The sequence below is a fragment of the Bidens hawaiensis genome, unplaced genomic scaffold (genome assembly GCF_021521415.1).
Source record: "Bidens hawaiensis isolate Kalapana, Puna unplaced genomic scaffold, B.hawaiensis_p1.1 tig00002273_1, whole genome shotgun sequence".
Lineage (NCBI taxonomy): Eukaryota > Viridiplantae > Streptophyta > Magnoliopsida > Asterales > Asteraceae > Bidens > Bidens hawaiensis.
The window spans coordinates 976,655-1,001,798 of record NW_027491121.1 but is presented as its reverse complement, the minus strand read 5'-3'; the positions used below and the strand labels follow the sequence as shown (position 1 = coordinate 1,001,798).

Below are 25,144 nucleotides of genomic sequence, written 5' to 3'. Positions count from 1 at the left end.
TGTTATTCGTAGCATGTGGATTTTCAGGCATAAATTTAAATCTGATGGTTCATTGGAGCGCTACAAAGCGCGGTTAGTTTGTGATGGCCGAACTCAACAGGTTGGTGTGGATTGCGGGGAGACATTTAGTCCGGTCGTTAAACCGACCACGATTCGCACCGTCCTCTCATTGGCTCTGTCACAATCATGGGCCGTTCATCAGCTTGATGTGACCAATGCCTTCTTGCACGGTCACTTAAACGAGACGGTGTATATGTATCAGCTGATGGGTTTAAAAGATAAATCGAAACCGGATCATGTTTGCTTACTAAAGAAGTCACTTTACGGTCTAAAACAGGCACCAAGAGCATGGTACCAACGGTTTACGGATTTTGTGATTTCCATGGGTTTCACACAATGTTGGAGCGACAACTCTTTGTTTATCTATCATCATGGTCCGGACACGGCGTACTTGTTATTATACGTCGATGACATTTTATTGACCACCTCCTCTGAGAGGCTTCGAGCTACCCTCATGGATCGACTCGGTTCAGAGTTTGCTATGAAAGATCTGGGTCCGGTTAGCCATTTTTTAGATATCTCGGTAACAAGAACGGGTAACACAATGTTTTTGTCTCAGAAAAACTACACTCGTGACATTATAAATCGAGCGGGCATGTTATCTTGTAAACCAGTAGCCACACCCGTAGACACCAAAGGAAAACTCGGCTCTTCCGGACCTGAATTTGAAGACCCATCGTTATATAGGAGCTTAGTCGGTGCCCTCCAATACCTAACCTTTACCAGACCTGATATTTCTTACCCGGTCCAGCAAGTCTGTATGTATATGCACTCTCCTCGTCTATCCCACTGGGACAGTTTGAAGAGAATAATCAGGTACCTTCGTGGCACATCTGATATCGGTCTCACACTAGGCCTAGTAGCGTCTCCTACGCTACGTGCCTACACCGATGCTGACTGGGCCGGGTGTCCGGACACACGTCGTTCTACATCGGGATACTGTGTGTATCTTGGTGATAATCTCATCTCCTGGTCATCAAAGAGACAAACGACAATTTCCCGATCTAGTGTTGAGGCGGAATACCGAGGCATAGCTAATGTCGTAGCGGATATTTGCTGGATACGAAATCTGCTACTTGAACTTCATCGACCGCTCACACGGGCTTCTTTGGTTTATTGTGATAACATCATTTCGATTTATCTTTCGGGAAATCCAGTTCAACACCAACGAACAAAGCACATCGAGCTTGATATCCACTTTGTTCGTGAGCAGGTACACCGCGGTCTGGTTCGTGTATTACACGTCCCCTCTAGATATCAAGTGGCGGACATTTTTACTAAAGGACTACCGAAGGCATTGTTCGAAGACTTTCGATCCAGTCTCAGCCTCCGAGAACCTCCAGCTTCGACTGCGGGGGTATAATAGTATCCATATATTTATGTAACGTATTTGTGAAAATATTGATAATGATCTCATTGTATAGAGATAGGATTTATTCCCATAAATTACGGGATTCGGTTATTGTATATATAGGGTTGATTATCAATGAAATCAAGCAAGGAATTACAATCCTATACAGATGAATAAGAAAGACACACATTGAGTAATTCTGTTTTAAATTCCAGATATTTATATCAATTTCAATGCTACGCATTTAAATACAGACGTTTTGTGTCCCCTGTTTCATCATAAACAAGACTGCATGCAGTCAATAGTGCATATGATTTTATTTGTTAAAACTAGCGATGGTAAATGGGTCATGTTCAGGAGTTGACGGGTAGAACGTAGAATTATGACATGAAAACGGCTCATTGGTTAAAAGAATTTAAAAAATAAAAAAAGAGACAACACTGTGAACTTACTAAAAATAGTTGGCTGCTTAAGTGAGCTGTTGGTTTAACTACTTTCATGTTTTGGCCCATTGGTTGAAAGGAAGCAAAATGGCTTGTTGGTTCAATGGGCTCACTGGTCCATCTTTGATTTGAGTGCATCTTTGAAACATTGACTAAACAAAAAAAATGCTGTTAATATTTGAATACATCAAACAGCAGACCATGATGATTAATTTATTTGACATCAATTTAAATCATGTATTGTTAGAAAACTACGATTTTCAAATGTAAACTTAAAAGGACTAAATAAAATTTCTATTTGCAACAATTTTACAGATAAATAATGAGAAACCAGTTCGGTTTACACGTCTGCCTTTAAACAGGATGTAATGGGTTTAACTAGCATTATTAATCCAAAGTCATCAAGTAATCAAAGGTGATTCTTGATAATGACTCGCGCTACTTTTTGCACTTTATTAGAAGTAATAATACTTACAATTTGTCGGGTGAATGGAAGCAAAGCAAAATCAGGCCCATGGTTTAAAAATACAAGAATCTTCTTGGTTTATTTTGATGCAGGGGATATGAGAGATGCGGGACCAATAGGAACCTCTTCTACTGCACTTTCCTTCGAGATTTGGGCATAATTTGATGGTTAAACTCAAAAGTGAAGGCAGTAGAATGTCAGGTAGATCCCTCGACTTCAGGCAAGTCCATAAAGTGAGATGTCGGAGGGAGGTGAGGTGTTGGAGTCCCACTGATAGTGATTTCAGATTTTTAAAATTAATTAACACAAGAGAAGTTAGAGATGAAGGAACAAGATCAGAGAACTGACTACTGCTGCACACATCATCTTCTTCTGACAGTTAACAATTTAACACTAGGTAGACAAGAGAGGTTGGGAAATTCTGTGGACCCCACTCGAAGATAGGCTTCTTCAACCTTCCTATGTAAAGGTTTTGCAATTTGGGAGGCCAAAACCCACGAGGAAAGGAGGCGTCTATACTTGGGCAATTGCATATTAGCAGATCTCTTTATGAAGTGAGATTAGGCAACTTGTGGTCAGGAAATGACGTCATAGCCGGACAATGAAATAATGCAAGGTAGGTGAGATGAATCCAATGACTCAATTCAATAATTTCTGTCAGACTTGTTAAGACGTTTCTCCCACAATTTCTCTCTCCCAATCTCACCAAATTTTGACATCTCCGTACATCCAAATTCTTTCTTTTTAAGAGCTTTACTTTCCGTTGATTCCCACAAGTATCTTAACTCGTGACAGTTTTTTATTCTTAGATATTCAACTGCTCCAAGATACTTTATAACGCCTCTCCACGCCACATCATTAAGCCCTGAAATACTTTCTATTACTAAATTTGTGACTCTTGAAGTTACTTGAACCAGCCCTCTCAAGACACCACAATAACATTCAAATATTTCTAGAGCAATCAATAAAGGTAGTGCTTCAAGTGACACTTGAATCAAATTAGGACATTTTCTTATAACAATCTTTTGAAGGGACTGAAACGACACAACCCCAATATCAGTTGACCATACTTCCAATCTCTTCATATTCCGCAATTCAAGAAATTGAAGTGAAGGGAATGCAAGACCAGTCCCAGTTAACTCTAAACCAATAGCTTTCACCCTATCCATGTCTCCAATACACAATATCTTAAGTGACGATAACCTCCCAAGTGGTGGTAAAGATGTACAGTTTTTGCAGCCACGTATCGATACGGTAATCAATTGAAGAAATGATGTATCCCCAACCCAATTAGGAAACTCTATACCCCCATATGACACTATTTGAAGCCTTTCCAAACTATCACTTTGAGGCTTCAACACAGAGAGAACCGCCTTTTCAAGAGATTCCTTTCGAGAACCATCGAACACCTCACTCCATTCTAGTATTAACCCGCTAAACCTCTTTTGTAATAAGTTTGCCTCTGAAGAAACACTAAGTGACCCCGGGCAGATTATAGGTAATCTGGGGGCTAAGTAATGTTTCCCACGAAGGTTAGGTCCAGCAGAGTAAGTTGTACTTCAGGGAACCTGCAAAACAGACACCGTAAGCTCGTCACTGAGAAGGGGGGGGTTCCTCCTTGTGACCACCCTCCGGCGTGAGAATCAGTCTATATTGCTCTTTGAATATAAAAGTATATGAATACTATTAGAGCAGTTATCAAGTAAGTTATACGAGATAGTAGATGATGAAATGATAATACCATTTGCTGTCTTTTATAGCCGAAGGTGGGTTTCCAAGGGGTTTAGCCGGCCCAACACGCTACCAACTGTAACCTATGCACGTGCCCTACCTGTGAGTGGTGGATAGGTAGCGGCTGACACAGAGCAGGCGTGCCGTGCACTCTTCGTCTTCTACCAACTGCAGGCTAGGCACGTGGTCTGGCAGGAGTTGGTGGGCAGGCGGCGGCTATTGGTCACAGTGCTGTGGCGTGCTGTCTGCCACGCTGCTGTCAGTGAGCTGTCGCATTCTTGGTCAGATCTTTTGTCTTTACCTCGTCAGGTATCACGCAAAAGATCCTCCATCATACGGACTGGCCCATTTTGGCGGGAGTTTTCCCCCTCCCGCCTTTGCTCATTCTTTCAGGTGACACTGAATATTTGTAAGTGTTAAGCCTTATGCGTGTAGCTATGCTGTGCGGGTAGCCTTCCCTGATGGCTTGTATCCGCAACTGCGGGAACAGGCGGGTTACTTTACCATTGGGAGGCTTTTCCCTGCGTATGCAGCTTGCATACTGCGCGTAGGCTTCTCTGAGCATGGTGGGTCCTGCGGGAGTAGATGGTCTTTGCGCAGACATCCCTGTTCAAGGTGAGTCATGCGGGACCAACTGAGCCCTGCTGGGACCTACCTCTTCAAGTCCCCCCAGTCCAATGTTCTTCTCACGAATGTCTAATAAAGTGAGGTGAACTTTTGGACTTAAGCAAAGGGTTTTGAAAAGGGGTTTTTGTAAGGTTTTCCATGGGGGTTCTTCCCGCGGAAGTCCTTGTCACTTGCAGAAATTCCCGAGTTTCCTGCTTGGTCTTTGGGTATGATGCGGGTAGGTCTGTAACCTCCTCGCAAGTCAGGAGCATTGAGTCTTAGTTGTGCGGATTCTCCCTGTGGTTCTGGTAGTTTTTGAACATAGTGATCAATTATGTTTAAACCACCAATTCCATCTTGGAGCCTCAAACAACGTAGTACTCGATGTTCCCGCAATGCGGGGATATTACTTCCGTTTTCACAAGCATTGCCCAGAAGATCCTTCCTGGTTTCAATTCTCAGCGGGTGCTAGGTATGTGAAGGGTTTTGCCTTTACACTGTACCTGCGTCCGTCTTACGGTTACTTTACTTCCAAGGTATTCCTGGCGTCCATTCCCTGCGGGTGCTAGGTATGTGAAGGGTTTTGCCTTTACACTGTACCCGCACCCGTCTTATGGTTACTTGGTTGCCAAATATTTTGGCTTCAATTCCCTGCGGGTGTTAGGTATGTGAAGGGTTTTGCCTTTACACTGTACCCACACCCGGCTTATGGTTACTTGTTTGCCAAGGTAAGGGATATTTTCCCGCTTACTTTTTTGAACCTTGGTCTTCAAATTTTTAAATTTTGAAATTTGAAGAGTTGGATGGATAACAACCCAATACCTCAAACGTCGTGCGACGGTTTCTTCTGACTGTGTCAGGACGTGCCAGAAGTTATGGCGACATGACATTATGTGGTCATTCCAGTTGCTTTTTCAGGCGCGTGGGCACGGGATTTCGGGCGCGTAGCCGCGAAATCTCTGGCACACGTCCTTTTTGACAGCTGTTGCCAGTTTGCTTTTGCCACGCGTCATAGTTTCATTGCACCTTTGATTTCTCTCTCTTCCGTATTAAATTCATCGCATTAATTGCGATTGCTATATAAAGGGGGAGAAGGTTATTTGCAATTCACACTTTCCACTTTCATCTCTTCTTCTCCAGTAATTTCCGGCGAATTTCTCTTTTTCAGTAAAGCATTGCTCTGAAATCTCTTCTTTCTTCCACCATGTCTTCTCACGATGCTGATGATCAGAAGACTGCTGGCGAATGCCAGTGTTATCTTCCTGTCGAGCTGTACCAGTATATCGTCAGGAAGTTCATGCTCGAGTCTCTCGAGCCTGAGTTTCCTGAGCCCCACCATACTGTGTACGATGCCCCTAGTGGCAAAATCGGGGTTTATGCTGCATTCTTTGTCTACGGGAACCTTAGGTTTCCGTTGACAAAGTTTGTGTACCGTGTCCTAGAGAGGCACGGTGTGCACCTGACAGAGGTGCACCCCATGGCCATTGCCAAGGTCCGGCACTTTGAGTGGGTGTGCCGGATACTGGGCCTTGAGCCCCTTGTTGACCGCCTGATGACCTTCTATACTTGGAGGTGCATCCAAGGGTGGTACACTCTTACAACCCGTATCAAGGGTTTAAAGATTTGTACCACCGAGCGGAGTCTTCGCTCATGGAGAAGAGAGTTCTTCTTTATATCCGCTCGAGCCATCCCTATTGCCATGAAGTTCAAGAATGGCCAGCCGCTTCCGAACCTTCCCGCCATCAACTACGAGGAGGCGGAATGGTTCGCGAAGATATCCCGGGTCCAGTCCCCGGTTTTCCGTTTTCCGGAGTCGGCGATGGTGATGCTGGGGATGAGCCGGGTGTGGAAGGCGGCGAATGCGGATAAGGTTCCGATCGTCCTTGAATATGGTTCGAACTCTACCCCTTATGGTATGTCTTGTTTCTTTTTTGCTGACTACGATTTTTTCTAACTTTCTTGTTGATTTCAGAGGGTAACGATCTTCAGTCGCTCCTGAATCCGCGGGAGGAAGATGGTCCTGCGCGGATGGGTACTCGTGCTCTGGACGAGAACGAGTTGCCCATCTTAGAGCAGACTGCGGGTCGGTTCGTGGAGGTTTACCCGCCAGGCCAAGAGATCCTGAGCCACCGACGGCCAGGTAAGCCTATCTTCTACCCTGAACCTCTCAATGTTGTGCCTGCTGCTGGAGTTCATGACATTTCTTCTTCTGAGGAATCCGCAGAAGGTCCTCCACTGGTGCGGAAGAAAAAGGCTGCCGTCGGGAGAGGCAAGGAGAAAGTGGCCTCTACGGCCGACCCGGTAGTCCTATCTGACTCGGAGTCAGATAACGCAGAGGTGGCGGGGAAGCCCGGTGGTGAGGAGACCACCGCTCCGGAGGCTGCAGGTGTTACCTCCGGGGAGGCAGCGACGACGACGGTTACCGGTGTCAAGAGGCCGGCTCCATCGGGTTCGCCCCCGCTCGTCCGTGCGTTCAAGCTCAAGAAACCCCGTAAGTACCCCCATAATTCCTGTCTATATTTGTTGTTTCAAATAAATTTTTCTAACACTTTTGCTTGTGCAGGTGTGGATGTTGACGCATTCCAGGGTGGAGTTGGAGTAAGTATTCCCCCGCCAATGACGGTAGGCTCGGTCAGCCTTCCCGAGGCGTCGACCCAGGCGTCTACGCTTGCTTCCGCTGGTTCCAGCCTTCCTGAGGCTGTTCCAGCTGAGAAGGTGTCTCCGCCGGCCGTGAGTGCAATTTTTACAGCATCTTTCACGGAGCCGGCGGTTACTGTTGCTGAGGAGACGGCGCCAACAATGGCTACCACGGCGGCTGCCACTATACCTGCGCCACCGGCACCGACGGCCGGACCATCAGGTACGCGCCGGGCTTCCCGCCGATCTACGCCACCTTCCCGTCTGCCTGACCTGTTGGATGGATTTCCTTTAGGTTCAGGTGATGGGTTTGGCGGCTATCGGCCTGTTATTGACCCTACAGGTACGTAGGGTTCTTTTTTCTTTGTATATTTTTGTCATCTTTTCCTAACTGCCTTTGTTTCTTTTGCAGTGTCGGATTCCAATGAAGTGTATGTTCCAAGATGGAACATACGCCGAGGAACAACCCTTCGCACCCCTGTGGAGTGCGTGGACTGGGCTCGCCACGCTGCTCCTCATGGTGCGTTGGGGGAAGCCATGGCTAGCTACCAAGAGGGTAGGCTAACCAATGAGCTTCGGGTTCTCCAGGCCCGAACGCAGCCCCGCGTCGAGCTGCTTTGTCGTGAAAACGACAAGTTAAAAGCAGCTCGCGCCAAAGATGTATCTGAAGCGCGGGCTCTTCGGGAGGAGAACCGGCAGTTGGCCGCTGCCGCAGCCGAGAAGGAGAAGGCATTCAAGGCCCTCGAGGTTGAAGTCCAGGCGCGACTCGAGGCCCGCTCCAAGGCTGCCCAAGCTGTGAATGAACAGCTTCGGCTGGCCAAGGAGACTGCGCGAAACTCAACTGAGAGGGCTGCCAAGGCTGAAGCTGTTGCTGAGCCACTTCGCGAAGAGAATGAGCAGCTTAAATGCAAATTAAAGGCTCTTCAGCATGCTCATGACGCCTTGGCAATGGAAGATGCCAAGAAGCTGCAGGAGATCCTTGACCAGAGGGGGATGCTTGACCGTACTGAAAGGAAACTCAAAAGCGTCGAAGAAGCTGCCGCCAAGGAAGTTCAACTTGCCAACCTTGATAAAAGCGGAGCCGAACGTGCTTACAAAGAAAGTCAAGCTACCCTCCAATGGCTGCTTCGAGAAGCGTTGCCTGAGGTATCTTTATCTTTTTCTTTACGCTTTCCGCTCGTAATTAGAAAATGTTCTAACTTGTAATATTCTTTTGTAGGTTGTGCGTCGGGTCCTTTCAGAGACCTCTTACGACGATGCAATGAGCGCAGCCCTCAACGCTTCTCATGAGGATGGGCAGAAGACTGGCTTCCTGCTTGGTCTAGGGTTTGCTGAGAGAGGCTTTCCGCCCTCCAACTTCCCTTTATTCAATGTTAATACTGAAGCTGCTTATGACCAAGCTGTGAATCAGTACGCTGCCTTCCCGCATCCAGTGGTGGAGAAGGTGAATGAAGCTGCTGCTGCTGATGATGGGCTAAGCATCCTTAAGGCTTTCCTTGGGCATCCGCGCTCTGACGGTGCTGGTCCAAGCGGAGGTGGCCCTGAAGCCTGATCTTGAAGATCCCTTCCCCCTGCTAGGATAGACAGCCTTGTATAGATTTCTTTTAGGCGGGTAGTTACCCAGCCATTCTTGTAATTGATTGTGAAATATTAATCTCTTTGCGTATAAGATTGTTATTTCCTTGGGTTCTTTGCTTTATAAACTTATGACTTGCATACTTAGTTTAAATTAGCAATTTCCCAAGTGTTTAGAATAAGAACCTTTGAACGTGGTTGATGATGGGTTAAAGTTTCGCCTCCTCCTTCGTGATTGTGCGGGTAAAACCGTCACTTGCACTTGGTAGGATGGCTAATCTTTACCCTCTATCTGACCTGCGTGTAGGTTTTCCTTTTCGAAATTTCTAAGGCATTAAGTTAAACCTTTGAACGTGGTTGATAATGGACTAAAGTTTTCGCTTCCTCTTTCGTGATTGTGCGGGTGTAACCGTCACTTGCACTTAGTAGGATGGCTTTAACTTTAGACCTATATCTGACCTGCGTGTAGGTTTTTCTTATCCTTTTAAGTGTTCATAAGTTAACCTTTTAACGTGGTAGACGGTAAGTTAAGTTTGGCTTCCTTGTTCGTGATTGTGCGGGTAAGACCGTCACTTGCACTTACAAGGATGGCTAAACTTTACCTACATCTGACCTGCGTGTAGGTTTTTCTTATCCTTTTAAGTGTTCATAAGTTAACCTTTTAACGTGGTAGACGGTAAGTTAAGTTTGGCTTCCTTGTTCGTGATTGTGCGGGTAAGACCGTCACTTGCACTTACAAGGATGGCTAAACTTTACCTACATCTGACCTGCGTGTAGGTTTTCCTTAGAACTTTTTAACATTTTGGCGTTGTGTTTATGCGGGTATTGCCGCCTTCCACACGCAACTACTTCTTCCCGTAAGGGAAGTTCATAGGTTACAAGCTATTAATACATCATGAAAGGAGAATCATTTCCATTAGAAGTGGCTCTAGGCCTTTTCTTTACAAGTTGGAATTGATCTACATATAACATTTGCGTAATTGAGCTCCATTCCATGTTCTAGGGATGGGAGTGCCATCGAGCCTTTCGAGCCGGTACGCGCCCTTTCCCAGAACTTCTTTGATAATGTATGGCCCTTCCCAAATCGGGGCCAACTTTCCTGGGCGTTGTTGGTTCGAAGCCTCGTTGTTACGCAGTATGTAGTCTCCTTCCTTGAAGTTGCAGAGTTTTACCCGCGTGTTGTAGTATTTTTGCATTTGTCGTTTGTAGTTTTCTTCACGCACGGCGGCTAAGTCTCTGCGCTCTTCGGTTAGCATAAGGTCTAACCGTCTTTCCGCATCATTGTCTTCTGGTTGGATTAAGACCCTTGGTGAGGGTAAACCGATTTCGACTGGGATCATGGCTTCAGTGCCATAAGTGAGACTGAACGGGGTTTCTCCCGTACTGGTCTTCTTCAGCGTTCTGTTTGCCCAAAGGACGTGTGGAAGCTCGTCCACCCAACCGGATCTATGTTCCAAGAGTCTTCTCTTTATGCCTTCGACGATGCTCTTATTTGCTCTTTCCACCTCACCGTTACCTTGCGGGTGTGCCACTGAGGTAAAGGTGTGGGTGATTTGAAGTTCTTTCAGCCAATGCTGTAGCTTCTTGTCAGCAAAGTTGGTGCCATTGTCGCTTACCAAATTCTGTGGAAGTCCAAAACGACAAATAATAAATTCCCAAATAAATTTTTTGATATGCTTTGCGGTTGTTTGGGCTAAAGGTTTCGCTTCTATCCATTTGGTGAAGTAGTCAATGGCTACCACTAGGAACTGAACATTCCCAGCTGCTGTTGGAAATGGGCCTGTCACGTCAATGGCCCACTTCTGAAATGGCCACGAGGAAGTGACAGGAACAAGTTCATTTTTCGGGCGATGCGTGTTGGGTGCGTAAAGCTGGCAAGATCTGCATTTTCTGATGTATGCCAACGCGTCCATATGCATCCCCGGCCAGAAGTATCCCGCGTTGTTTAGCTTGGCTACCACAGCGCGGGGGCCTGCGTGTACTCCACAGATGCCTTCGTGAACCTCCCTTAGGAGGTAGTCAGCATCTTGGTTGTCCACGCATCTTAACAATGGGCCAAGAAAGTTACGTCTGTAAAGGGTGTCATTGACCAGCTGATAATTCAGTGCTTTACAGCGTAGTTTTCTTGCCTGTGACTTCGACTCTGGTAACGTTCCTGCTTCAAGGTATTTTATTATTGGGGTCATCCATGTTTCTGTACCGGTTTGGATGACACAAATTTCCTTGTGCGGGACTGATGGTGTTTCGAGGAGTTCCACGCGGATGTCCTTCCCCAAGTGGGTGAAGGCCAGTGATGCAAGCTTGCTTAACGCATCCGCAGATTTGTTTTCGCTGCGCTTGACGTGTATCACTTTACAATCATTAAAATCGCGCATGATGGCTTTGGCTTGGGCAAGGTACAGGGCCATTGTGTCGTTCACAGCCGTGTACGTCCCGTTTATTTGGTTTGCCACTAGCATGGAATCTACGTGGGCTTCCAAATTTTTTACACCCATCTTTCGCGCAATCCTCAATCCGGCCAGGAATGCTTCATATTCAGCTTCGTTATTCGTACTTGGAAAATCCAGCCGAATAGCATAAGTATATTCCTGGCCTGCTGGATTTGTTAATTTTAACCCTGCGCCTGAACCCTCGTTACTAGCTGCTCCATCAGTGTAGAGTCGCCAGACTTCATCGATTTCGTGTGCTGGGGAGGGTTGAACCTCCTCCTGGCACTCTTTCTCCCGTGAAGCGGGGACTTCTGCAATAAAATCAGCCAGGACCTGACCTTTAATGGCTGGTCTCGGCTTGTATTGAATCGCATATTCTCCCAATTCAATTGCCCATTTGGCTAGACGTCCCGATAACTCGGGTTTGCCTAGAACATTTGAGAGTTTGAAGTTGGTGAGAATAGTGATTGGGTGACCCTGGAAATATCGTCTCAACCTGCGTGAAGCGTGTATAAGTGCCAAGACCAGTTTTTCCAGGGTAGAGTACCGGGTTTCCGCGTCTGCCAGCACGCGGCTAACATAATAGATTGGCATCTGGATGCCTTTTCGTTCTACAAGCAGGACTGCCCCGGTTGCTCTATCTGTTGCGGAGAGGTATAAGATTAACTCCTCCCCCGCTTGTGGTGCCGTGAGTGTTGGGAGTTCGATCAGGCGTGATCGAATCTCCTGAAAAGCTGCTTCCGCTTCTGGTGTCCAGCGGAAGTGCGTTTTCTTTAAACAATTTCTTAGCGTTGACACAAAAGGGAACGACCTATCCGCATGGTTTGCCAAAAAGCGGTTAAGCGCGACTAGTCGTCCATTAAGTGTTTGAGCCTGTTTTATGGTGGTAGGTGATTCCATTTTGACAATGGCTTCGACCTTTTCAGGGTTCGCTCTGAAGCCATCTTTAGTAATAATGACTCCTAAGAACTTCCCTTCTTCCACCCCAAATGAACACTTGCTCGGGTTGAGCTTCATGTTTATCTTTCTGAGCGTGTTGAAAGTTTCCTCAATGTCTTTCAACATCGCCTCTGGCTCGGGGCTTTTGATGACCAAATCATCCATATAGACTTCCAAGTTTCTCCCAATTTGGGCGTGAAACTCTTTGTCCATTAGTCGTTGGTACGTGGACCTAGCGTTCTTAAGTCCGAACGGCATCATTTTATAACAAAATGTGCCATCGGGCGTCCGAAAGGCGGTTTTGTCCTGGTCATCTACAGCCATGTGGATTTGATGGTACCCCTTATACGCATCCAAGAAGCATTTAAGGCGAAATGGTGCCACCGAATCCACCTTGAGATCAATTTCTGGCAACGGATAACAATCTTTGGGGCATGCTTTATTCAAATCTTTGAAATCTATGCACATGCGCCATTGTTTGTTATTCTTCGGTACCATTACGGGATTTGCAACCCATGTTTGATATTTGCTGACGCGCACGATGCCCGCATCAAGGAGTTCCTTGACTTGGGTTCTGCACGCGTTGGTTTGCTCGGGCCCCATTACTCTGCGCTTTTGTACGATCGGCGTAACGGCCGGATCGCATTTGAGCTTATGCTCTGCCTTTCCCCGGGGTACACCAGTCATGTCGGCTGGTGTCCACGCGAAGATGTCTGCGTTTCGCTGCAGTAAGCGCTTGAGTAAGGTGTGTGTTGGATCAACAATTGTCGGGCCAATGGTAACGGCCTGATCGGGATATTTCCCATTGAATGCCCACTGTTCAGGTTCAGTGATGGTTTGTTTGGCCATCTTCGGTTTGGGTTTAGAGGAGACAGATGCGATGCATACCTGGGGAATGCCCGTGATCATCGCTACGCCTTCAGTTGTTGGCCATCCCATCATGCCGTGGACTGAGGATACCACGGCGTTGAATCTTGCCATCCCGTCTCTCCCGAATAGGATGTCATACGTATGATGTGGTTTTTTCATCACAACAAAATCCACATCCTCCGTGCGTGAATAATTCCCATCGGTGAGAGTGACGGGGAAAGATAGGATGCCCAAGGGAGTGTTCATGCTGCCGTCAAACCCTTCCATTGAAGCGTAGACCGTCTCCAGGCGTTCCTTGTCTTCATCATCGAGCTTGTCGAAGAACTGCCTGTACATCACTGTCGACGATGCGCCATTGTCAACGAGGGTGCGGGAGGTGATGTAGTGCCCCAGCTGGCTTTTAATGATAATGGGGCCTTCTTTGTTTGGGCCTCCCGGCACTCGCGGGAAGCGCACTTCTGCTTCCTTCCATGCGCATGGTTCGGTCATCGGTCTCTTTCTTCCTCTGACCTTACCATGGACCATGTTGATGCTGATGTCGACGGGCTTTCGTCCGTTACCCCTGTACCTGTTGTCGTTCCTTCCTCCCTTCTTGATAGATGCCACGAGGTGTGCGAGCCTCCCATCCTTGACGAATGTCTCGACGATGTCCCTCAAGGATGTGCACTCCTCAGTGCTATGGCCCTTTGTCCCATGGAAGTCACAAGACTTGCTCTGATCCGCATTGGGTTTCTGTCGGATCGCTGGGACTTTTGGCCATGGCAGTTTTTCCGTGGCAAATATCTCCGTGACGCTCTTGGTGAGTGGCGTCCAACGGTTTTTCCGGTTCGAAGGGTGCGTGTTGTCCCTTCCGCCAACCAGAGGGCGAGAGCTTGAGGGGGTGTCAAAGTTTATCCTTGACTGCCAAATACCTTGCCGCCTCTTTTTGTTTAGCCGGGCGGTTCTCACATTGTTCTCCCTTGTCCTCTGTGTGTAGAGGTTTGTATTCTGGGGGAGATCTCTTCCCAGCTGTTTCTCCGTTTCGGCGAAGCGCTTGGCTGCCGTCATTATGGCATCCCATGTGGATGGCATGCCGTCTTTACCCGTCAGAGTGCGGATAAGTTCTGGGTACTCAGCGCCCTGAATGAAAGTGGCGCGAACGAGGTCTTCGCTGATGTTGCCCAGACTCAGCTTCTTGGAGTTGAAGCGGGTGATGAAGTCCAGTAAGGATTCATCCTCTTCTCTCACACAGTTGAGGATCGTCCACTGCTCCTCAGTGTGCTTCCTCTGTTGACTAAACTGTTGACTGAACTTGTTCTGGAAGTCTGCCCAGTCATAAATGTGGTAGACCGGTAAACGGTCGAACCATGCTCTGGCTGCTCCTACCAGAGTCATCTGGAACATGTAGCACCACGTGGGTTCCGTCCAGTTACTGACGGTTGCCCCCGCAATGAACCTGTTCAGATGGTCATCTGGGTCGGATAGACCATCGTATGTGCCAATGTTGGACATTTGTTTGGCACTCCTCGGGGCGATTGCTTCTGCAATGTCCCTTGCAAATTTTGACCTTCCTGCGTTTGTAGCAGTAGGTCTAAAGGCCTTGGAGAAGTCACGCGAGCTTTTTTCCGTGACTGGTTGGAATGCTTCCCCGAAATTCCTTTTTGGCTGGGGATCCGTTTCCTTACGCTTCCCTTTCGCCCTATGGCGAGGGTTCGCGTCGGTGTCGGAGTCTTCCCTCTCGTCGTCCGAGTGCTCGTACTCACTACTCATGTTGAGGTGCTGGCGAGTACTACCGAATTCCTCAGCTTGTTGGACTGAACGCAAGCGTTCGTCCAACTCAGCCTGAAATTCTCGTTGACGTGCCTCGGCCCATGCCTTCACTTGATCAAGTGTTTGGCGAGGGGCTCGAGTTCGTTTTTCCAGCTGGGTATCAGTGAATCCCAGTGGAATATTTACTCCACTTGCCCCTACATGAGTGACTGGGGTAGTGTTCGTAAAATGTACTTCACTTGCCCTAGCTTGGGTGGCTGGGGTAGTGTTTGTAAACATTGTGTTGCCGGTGTTTACCCCAGTGGCTGGGGTTGTGGTTACCGGAATTTCTCTAGTCATCTTGGAAGTTTTGAAAAACTGGAGAAAGATGTAGTTCTAGCTTTATGCACGGATGGCGCCAATGAAGAAACACTAAGTGACCCCGGGCAGATTATAGGTAATCTGGGGGCTAAGTAATGTTTCCCACGAAGGTTAGGTCCAGCAGAGTAAGTTGTACTTCAGGGAACCTGCAAAACAGACACCGTAAGCTCGTCACTGAGAAGGGGGGGGTTCCTCCTTGTGACCACCCTCCGGCGTGAGAATCAGTCTATATTGCTCTTTGAATATAAAAGTATATGAATACTATTAGAGCAGTTATCAAGTAAGTTATACGAGATAGTAGATGATGAAATGATAATACCATTTGCTGTCTTTTATAGCCGAAGGTGGGTTTCCAAGGGGTTTAGCCGGCCCAACACGCTACCAACTGTAACCTATGCACGTGCCCTACCTGTGAGTGGTGGATAGGTAGCGGCTGACACAGAGCAGGCGTGCCGTGCACTCTTCGTCTTCTACCAACTGCAGGCTAGGCACGTGGTCTGGCAGGAGTTGGTGGGCAGGCGGCGGCTATTGGTCACAGTGCTGTGGCGTGCTGTCTGCCACGCTGCTGTCAGTGAGCTGTCGCATTCTTGGTCAGATCTTTTGTCTTTACCTCGTCAGGTATCACGCAAAAGATCCTCCATCATACGGACTGGCCCATTTTGGCGGGAGTTTTCCCCCTCCCGCCTTTGCTCATTCTTTCAGGTGACACTGAATATTTGTAAGTGTTAAGCCTTATGCGTGTAGCTATGCTGTGCGGGTAGCCTTCCCTGATGGCTTGTATCCGCAACTGCGGGAACAGGCGGGTTACTTTACCATTGGGAGGCTTTTCCCTGCGTATGCAGCTTGCATACTGCGCGTAGGCTTCTCTGAGCATGGTGGGTCCTGCGGGAGTAGATGGTCTTTGCGCAGACATCCCTGTTCAAGGTGAGTCATGCGGGACCAACTGAGCCCTGCTGGGACCTACCTCTTCAGCCTCTCATGCATGCGTTACCATTTCCACTTTCTCCAACCCCGTGATATGAGTAAACCCGATAAGATTTGGAAGGTCTTTAAGTGTGGTTATTGCAAAGCCATTATCTCCTTCGACAATGATCTTTGAGAGAGTTTGTAGGCTCTTCAATTGGCCAATCCCTGAAGGGAGCGTTTTCAGAAGCGGAGTATCCCCAATTTCCAAATGCCACAGGTTTTTAAGCTTTGAGAAGTTGTTGGGTAACTTATTTAAGTGTCTACATCCAAAAAGGATTAATGTTTGTAAATTGTAGAGATTTCCTACATTTTCTGGCAAATGTGTGATTAGGGTTCGGGATAAATCAAGATATCGGAGGTGCTTCAAACTGCAGATGGTCTCTGGCACCTCGCTTATGCAATAATCAGTCAAACATAGAATCCTTAACATTCTTAATTCAGGAAGTAAGTCTGTTAGAATCTTACTAGATAAGTAGAACCCTCGCAAACTATCTTCTGGTTTACATGCTAAGAATGTTCTCAAACTTTTAGCTCTTTCAAACGGCTTGAACTTCGAGCAAGCTACATATTCCTCCAGAACAAACGAGACATGGCGGTTACTTTTCCAAAGCTTCCTTCCTAACATCCTTCACCATCTCATCGTCCAACCTTAAAAAAAATTCTCCAGCAACAAATGTGGCCAAGTCATTCAACAAGTCATACATCATGAAATACGATTTGTCGTGAGATGCATGTTGAAGCAACGACCTTGACAACAACTCTTCAAAATATTCATCACCTATGTGTTCCATTGACTTTCTCGAAGATGACTCATGCAAAAAACTTTCCCCCATCCAAAGTGAAATCAAATACATTTTGTCAAATACAAAGTTCTTGGGAACAAGGAGCAGTATGCAAATAATTGTTTCAAACGTGCAGGAAGGTTATGGTAGCTGAGACTAAGAGCTGAGACAATCTCATCCTTTTTTTCTAGACTCCAAATCTCACTATTCAATAACTCCTTCCATTGTTCTTCTTCTGTCTTTGTCCTCAATAACCTTCCAAGTACTCTTAAAGCCAAAGGTAGGCCATCACATTTTTTCACGATGCCTTCACCAAATGCCTTGAGGATTGGATGTGAATCAAAATTATTTGTACCCAACGCGTGTTGAGCAAATAGAGAGACTGCATCATGATGTGACAGTGTGTAGATGGTTTAGATTATCATAACCCAGCTTTTTGAGCAATTGCACCTTCCGGGTTGTCATAATAACTTTACTTCCGGGAGCACATGCACGAAATGGGCTTACTAGGGTCTCCCAATCCTCATAACTTTCACTCCAGACATCATTTAATACTATTAAAAATCGCTTCTCCTTAAGCTGATTTCTAAGAGCTATTTGAAGCAGATTTAATCTGCGATATTTGTGTTTTCCCCCTTCACAGATTGTAAGATAACTTGGCTTATATTAAAGATATCAAACTGATCAGAGACACAAACCCATGCCTTGAATTTGAAATGCTTATTAACTTCCTCATCATCATACAAAAGTCTAAAGTGGTTTTGCCTATCCCGCCCATACCAACTATGGGCACAATGCTAAAGTTCTGATTGCATGGCTCATCCCCTAATAGCTTTACGAGCAAGTCCTTCCTTTCCTTTTGCCGCCCAACAATACCAGATGTATCTACCAAAGAGGTCTGATAACTTCTCTTTGACTTTTCATCTTTTACAGTCAAACCTACACGCTCCTTTTCGTTTAACAGATTTTCAAATTTGGTGGTAATATTAACTAACTTGTGATGCATCCTCTGACTTGATAAATTTGTGAAGCAAGTTGGGACGAGCCTTCTTACCTTGCTGGTGATGGCACCTGACTGCTGGCCGTACTCACGATGCATGGCATCGGTTGCCAAATCATCAAGTACATCATCAATGTCGTAAGCCAGATGTTGGAGACCGTTGAGCCACTGCTTAACAGCTTCATCATTGATTTCCTTCTGAGAAGCATCATTAAGCAGGGACTGGATCTGGGCCAGTGTCCTCTCTAGTTTCTTGAGCTCTGAGTGAATTCCTTGGGACCGAACATATGTCTTCAAGGCTTCAGAGGCAAGCTTCTCAAACACAGATTTCAGGATTTCAGAAGCAATGATTTCAGCCATTGTTAGTTTTATCTGTGGTGATTGGTGATGAAGGAAACTCTGTATAACAACTATATATTTTATTGGATGTTCAATAAAAACAACATATAACAAGAATACGTGAATAAAATAATTATAAGTTATAGTCTTACGATGTTGTTCTAAAAACTAGAAACAAAAACAATAACAATATAAGCATTCCTCATTTCGAAAGGAAAAGGCTAGAGTGTTTCACGCTATACGTTTGGTGGCGGTTTGGTGTTTGTGGAAAAAGAGAAACGACTTGGTTCACCATGGAAGCCCGATTCATGTCACAAGTTTGTTGGAGGAATTAAAGTGTTAAGTTTTCTTTGGGTAAAGAATAGATCGCGGAGACTCGGGTGTAGTTGGGAAGACTGGCGCCGGTTCCGGTTGTAGCGAGTCGTTGTGCTGGTTAAGTTGTGGGTGTTTTTTTCTTTTTGTTAGTGGTCTTTGTTTTTGTTTGTCACTACAAAAAAATTGACTTTTAGCGGCGACAAAATTCGTCGCTAATGACCCCTAAAATCGCCGCTAAAAGTATTAGTGGCGACATGTCGCCGCTAATTCCTCTTCGCTAATAGTCTAAAACGAAGCAATAGCGGCGACTTAAAGGTGTTACCGGAATCCGATTTGTCATTTCCGATGGGCTTTTAGCGACGCCTTTGTCGCCGCTATTGCCTCAAATGTCTCCGCTAATACTCACTTTTACGTGTTTTTTTTCTTTTAGCATTTCCATCTTTTTACGGAAAAAAATAATAAAATTTTGTGCAAATACAAACCGCAACCAATGGATATATATAAACATTTTGTTTAAGTCAAACACAGAAGAAACTATCCACAAACACTTTGTTTTTAAGTCAAATATTTAAAACATAAAACTAACTAGTCCATATCTCGTCGTCTGTATCAACTTTGTTTCCTTTATTTGATGCCTTCTTCGAGTCCATATCTTGGGTCCTGAAACATTAATTTGATCCTACAAAATAAGTAATCACTATAAGTTATAACAAAACTACATATTATCAATACACTTAACATAAAAGCAAGAATGCCAGTATAGAAAAGGAGATAACGAGTTTGACATGAACAAAATCATTACCTATTGAAAAGTTGTACATCAATGAATGAGAAAACTTGAGAAAATATCTTCTGAATAATGATTATTGGGACCTAACAAAATTATGCTAAGATGGTTAAAACAATGAGCATACAAGTAAGAATGGTAGCGGTGTAAACGAACCGAGCCGAGCCCGACTTATGGTACGTGTCAAAAGCAAATGTTACCTAGTATGTGGAGCCTCCAGGTGACAACCCACTTGATATTGCATCATGAAAATTGAGTTTTTCCTACACCTGCTCAAGAAAATATTAAGAAATTTTCATATGATAAAACATAAAACAAAAAATGTTATTGTTAGTAACATATGTAAAACTAAAATGAGCTAAGACTTACAACACAGCGCACTATTACAGCAGCAAGGGATTGAGACCCAGAAACAAAAGTTGAATGGTGGGTCTAGCTTCTAGCTAGCGTTTTTTTCTAATAAATTCATTTTGTTGGTCGTTTAAAAAAAAAGAAACAAAAACAATATATAATTAAAAGAACTTGTAGATCTGTTTCAGCCATCGAGGAAAGAGAGATGATCTGTAGCCGTTGGTGAAATAGATCTCATCTGTAACTCTCCATTAAAGAGGTATAATTAATTTGCAGCAGTTGACCAATGTCTAGATGTAAGCACCAAAGACAAAGTGGTTGGTCTTTTGGGAAGACGCAAATTTTAAAAAGCCTACTGTAGAGGTAGGGTATTAAGTCCACCATTTAACAAGGATAATACCCAAACCAAAGCGCTGGGCGGAACAAAAGGCGAGAAGTAATCGCCATGCGCTGGGAGGTTCCTTAAAATAATACATATCCCTTAACGCCTAGGAAATGGTACCACAAAGGTCCCACAAGCATGGGACAAAAAGGTACAATCCACATGGGAATAAGCACTCAACCAATAGGGACGGAACAACACACGAGGGATAGTACAAACAGTACGAAATGTCCTTATCAAAAGGTCATGATGTCCACCAACTTCCACCAACCTCCACAATCACACGAATGGAGAATATTATTGGTGGAAGGACGTGACAACGTGGTTGACCACCCTTTCTCTCTCTCTCCGGCTATAAATACCGGTGGATCTCCAAATGGTAAAGGATATACTCTCCCATATTCATTAAATATATTCCATACTACCAAATACTGATTCTCACGCCGGAGGGTGGTTACGAGAGAATCCCCCCCCCCCCCAATTCCTCGTAACGAGCTCACGGTGTTCTGTTTTGCAGGAAATACTCATCTGCGCCAAGGAAGGTTTTATAACCCATCGTGTGGAATACATATCTTAAACCCTCGGACTAACGTGTTAGACCTTGAGGGGTGGATTAGTATTTCTTCACCTACCGTATAAAAAGTGTCACATAATTAAAAATTAATTAATAATTTAAAAAAAAAGGCTAAAGTGGGTTGTTGAAAGCTTTCATCATTAAATTCAACCTTAAAAAAAAAAAAACTATGTTTATGATGGTATTTAGTGTTTGATCTTTTTAAGATTATGTTTTCTTCTGAAAACTGCTTAGATGTGCTCTTACAAAGCAGGCGCCAGATTAATTAACAGACGTTAATAAGGTAAGTTCATGTTAGCCATCGTGTTATAGAGTCTATTATCCACCATACCAGAATAAGAATATAATGACTACAGTTATTTTCATACACAATTTAGGTTGTTAGTACGTAATATACGTCATTGAAAGTTGTTTATCCCAAAATGAACAAAACTAAAAGCAAACCAGTGATATAAAAATCAAATAACAAAAGCAAGAAAGATGCCTTCCTAAATTAACCAACTGCAAAGTTGAAGACTTCCTACCCTGTACACAACTAAATAATACGGTGCGGCTAATTTACACCAATATTCACAACGATTAACTAGATGACATTGTCGAGACCCAGAAAGCCAAGTCCTGGTAGCCGTCGCATCCACTTGAACCATCACCGCTGCAGCCCTTCTCCATTCCCATCTACAGTAGCGGCAACCAACATCACGACGGTAAGACAGAGAAATTGTTACCCACAAAAGCAACAAAGAGAATTTTAAAGCTACGATTCCAAACGAATCTTTGCAAATTCAAGAGCATGGACAAGTTAAAAGAAGAATCAAATCCCTCAAAAACTTATTAGGCATAAAGAAAAATTATTACGTATGAAGAAACTTCTGCAACTTATAAAGTGATAACGCGACCTGTTTTTTTTATGTATTTACAATTATGCAACCACATTTTTTTAGTGAAATTAAGGGTCGTTGTTCTCTCGTACGTTTTTACAAGATAATGGATTATTGTATCGTATCCATTACCACCTAATTAATTAGTAAACAAATGCTTTTGTTTCTACAAAATTGTTGGTTTCCATGAGAAGAACAACGATGCCCTGAATTGGTTTTAGTTGATTTGAAAAGCTACACCCGGTTGAATCAATGAGTGTTCTATTGATATCGTAGCAGTGCCCAAAATGGAAGCTAAGTGAAGACGACAGCTGAGACGATGGTTTGCAAACTAAAACCATGTTCGGTTTGTAAAGTTACATTACTAAATTACCCTTCCCCTTCTCTTTTGCCCGGTTAAGCAATTGATGAACAAAATAGCATCCGCCTAACAATCAAATCCAACAAATTCATCACCTACAATTGCTTGTTGTAGCTACTTGAGTAAAAATGAACCATTAGCTTAAGAGTTGGTGACCTCTAGAACGAACTCGAGTTATCCCTGTTATGATTTTGATTTCGTTCTCAAGGAATGAAACTTCTAGAGCGAACCCAGAATTCAAAGCCGAAAATCAAAAGTCAATCAACTTTTTCTTTTCACATAATTTTATTTCGACTTTTAGAACTCATTAATCACTGTTTTGATTAAGGAATTTGCTGGTTGTTTTTTCAGTTTTGATTTTAAATTATGAAACTCATCAATCACGGTTTGATGAGTTCATTTGTTAATAAGAACCAACAATTCATTTTGTTAATGAAGTCATTTGATTTTTCAGTGATATTATTATCATTTGGTTTACGCTTCCAGGTGTCACAACCAAGTTTATAATGAAATTTGAAACCGTAAGAGATTATATAGACATATCGCTCACACGTTGGTCATAGCAGTCGTCATTTTTGCATACTATTGTTGACAACTTATTCATTAACTTTATAAATCAAAGATGCTTTATAACCTATAATTAACAGAAACAAAATGAGCTACATTTTTATTTCTCAAACATCTTCTCGTGTTAAGAAAAATACCCAATTAAGAGTTGGTAATAATGAAATCAGAAACACGTCCAACAAAAGAAAATTACAAACCAAAAAAGTTCTAGAAAGAATCTTTGGAAGCACATTCTAACAAAAGTAGTTACCATCCAACAATCAAACAAAGAATCTAAGTTGTCTTGGTCTTTATAGGCTTCTTCTTCTTCACTAACTTCCTTGGAACCACGCTCTTCATTCCAATGAAAAACAAAAGTGCACCAAACAGTGCAAGGTTCTGTAACAGACGCACGACACACTTTAAATGTTACAAAAAGCCGTAATAAACGTTACCAAAAAAATATATATAAATTAAAAACAAACCTGAATGATATCCGCAAGAAGAGAGTGAAATATTGAATCATCCAATTCATAGTTATAGAAGTCGTGTAACAATGGAGTCATAAGTAGCAGGTGATACGTCTGCAGATGAGTAAAAAAAAAATATTTAGGATTTATATTTTTATTTACATATATTTTGATCCAATTTGCTACCAGTTTAAACAAGAGAGTCGCTTAGCAGATCCCGCTTCATTAAGACAATATTGCAGATTAGTGAGAAACAATTATTCTAAAATTTTAACCTGATTGAACTAATTTGTAGTCAATAGCGTACTGAATTTTATTAGTTAACACTTAACACTAGGGTAGTTCAAAAAGTTTGTAGCTCGAGGCTCGCTCGAAATTGGCTCATCTGTAATCAAGCCGAGCCCGGGCAAGGCAAGCTCACACGTTGGCTCACTCATCATTAGCTCGTTTAAACTAAAGCCCAAATTTAAATATACACAATATATAACCCAAATTTCAATACATCTAGATTATAAATTATAGTAAATAATTCAGTCTAATGTGTATGTAAAATTACAATTTTTTTATAGATATCAATACATGTAAAAAAGAAACAAAAATATTAAAAGTTTTAAAAACATTTTAACAATGAGTAAGCTGGATCGAGCTTTTGACGAGCCGAGCTCAAGCTCAATATTTCAGATCGTTAAAATAAACGAGCAGAGCCGGCTCGGACCAGTTTGTAAACGAAGCCCATCCTGGTTTGGCTCGGTTTGGCTTGTTTACATCCCTAGTTAACAATAAATTACTGTATAAAAATGTGGGAAGATAACAGATTCAAGGATAGAGTAATTACCGACAAATAGGCACTGGTGGTGCTTCCGTATACAAATAAAATCCCACCGACACCTTTAAGAGCCATTGAAGCCAAAACAACATTCTTAACCTGTATTAATGTAAATATTGAATTTAGAAAAAAAATAATAATCAATTGGAATTTTGACAATAAGTGCCAAGAATGATGGTTATTTTAACATTTAAACTCAATGGTTTATCCAGTAAAACATCTATCCTTACCAAGTGTAGTGTTATATTTGCATTTTATTTTAATTTTCTTTTGTTAATCTACTTGGTATAAATTAGAGTCTCACATCAATTTTTGGCACCACATCTCCAATCTTAGCGACAAGATATCTTTGGATAGACGAAATTTTCGGAGCTAGTTCCTTTGCAGCAGGGCCACCATCATCGCCAAAATCATTGAACCTAGTTAATAATAAACATTAACATGTGTGATACAATAACAACCAATATGTATTTATGTATATATATATAGGGCCGTGTCCAATACAAGACCAAATATTAAGTAGAGAACCGCAAGAACATAATCACTCATTCACTTGTGTGTACTGTGTAGTGCTGGTCAAAAATGATGGGAGAGGGGTGGCACTGCCACACAGGCGCCACATAAGCAGAAAAGACACTAATTCTCACCATGCATAGAATTTTTACACTTAGTGAGTGGTGAGTATTGTTGTTTTAAATCTTTCAATACATTGAATTTTTACTATTCTAGACAAGTATTTACTAAATAATTAAAATGAAACTTTTCATTGATAATACTGCGACAACAGTTCAGAGACGTAAATATACTTTATTGTGAAAACAAAACTGTTTTCATTAAAACTTATGTCATTTGTTTTCTAAGCTAATGACGAGTCCTGAGACTTCAAGTCACTAATACTCAAAAGAAAAACTACACTAGTCGAAACTTTTACTATATAATAATATCCTACGAAAGATATGTTTGAGCAATGTGAAGCTTTGAGGACAATTAGGAATGAGCATTACATAGAAGCTTAAATGTTAAATCAGTTATCTTGTAAACTCGTATGATTGTGAAAAGAAGTGAGAAAAAAAAAACATGAATGGAATCATTGATACCTTGTGTGAAGGAAGATTATTTTGCAGGTTTGAAAGAAGGACAATACAGCTAACGATGATGCTCCGAGTCATGTTTTATTTGCGAATTTTCAAATGCATTGAATCTATTAATTTTTGAACATTTGTATGAAAGTAGTCAAATGAAGAAGGTGATACGTCTGCATATGAGGAATAAAAAAAAGATGATGAGTAATTATGTTTTGAATTACAAATATTTTAATCATACTTGCTACGCGTTTAAATAAGACAGACAT

General features: G+C 43.4%; 2 protein-coding genes and 2 pseudogenes across 3 annotated transcripts in view; all 4 read right to left on the bottom strand.

The window, feature by feature from the left end:
* LOC143614254 (putative disease resistance RPP13-like protein 1) overlaps positions 1-25,144 on the bottom strand; it is an 86,223-nt pseudogene that overhangs the window by 56,766 nt on the left and 4,313 nt on the right. The window lies entirely within an intron of this gene.
* Positions 2,965-18,375, bottom strand: LOC143613507 (putative disease resistance protein RGA4; annotated as a pseudogene).
* Positions 17,626-18,324, bottom strand: LOC143613499 (putative disease resistance RPP13-like protein 1). Its single transcript, XM_077087187.1, has one exon. It carries the CDS (start codon positions 18,322-18,324, stop codon positions 17,626-17,628), a length of 699 nt encoding a protein of 232 aa, XP_076943302.1.
* Positions 22,652-25,144, bottom strand: part of LOC143614262 (uncharacterized) — a 34,457-nt gene continuing 31,964 nt past the window's right edge. Inside the window, exons 2-5 of the mRNA XM_077087760.1 lie at positions 24,098-24,212; positions 23,803-23,892; positions 22,983-23,081; positions 22,652-22,896 (exon numbers count right to left, since the gene is read on the bottom strand). Of these exons, the coding sequence (XP_076943875.1) occupies positions 22,792-22,896; positions 22,983-23,081; positions 23,803-23,892; positions 24,098-24,212 (409 nt within the window). The 3' untranslated portion in view covers positions 22,652-22,791. The remainder of the gene's footprint in view (positions 22,897-22,982; positions 23,082-23,802; positions 23,893-24,097; positions 24,213-25,144) is intronic.

What these genes read in the sequence shown, in the direction of transcription:
- LOC143613499 (XM_077087187.1), bottom strand. Translation starts at nt 18,324, where the DNA reads ATGGCTGAAATCATTGCTTCTGAAATCCTGAAATCTGTGTTTGAGAAG.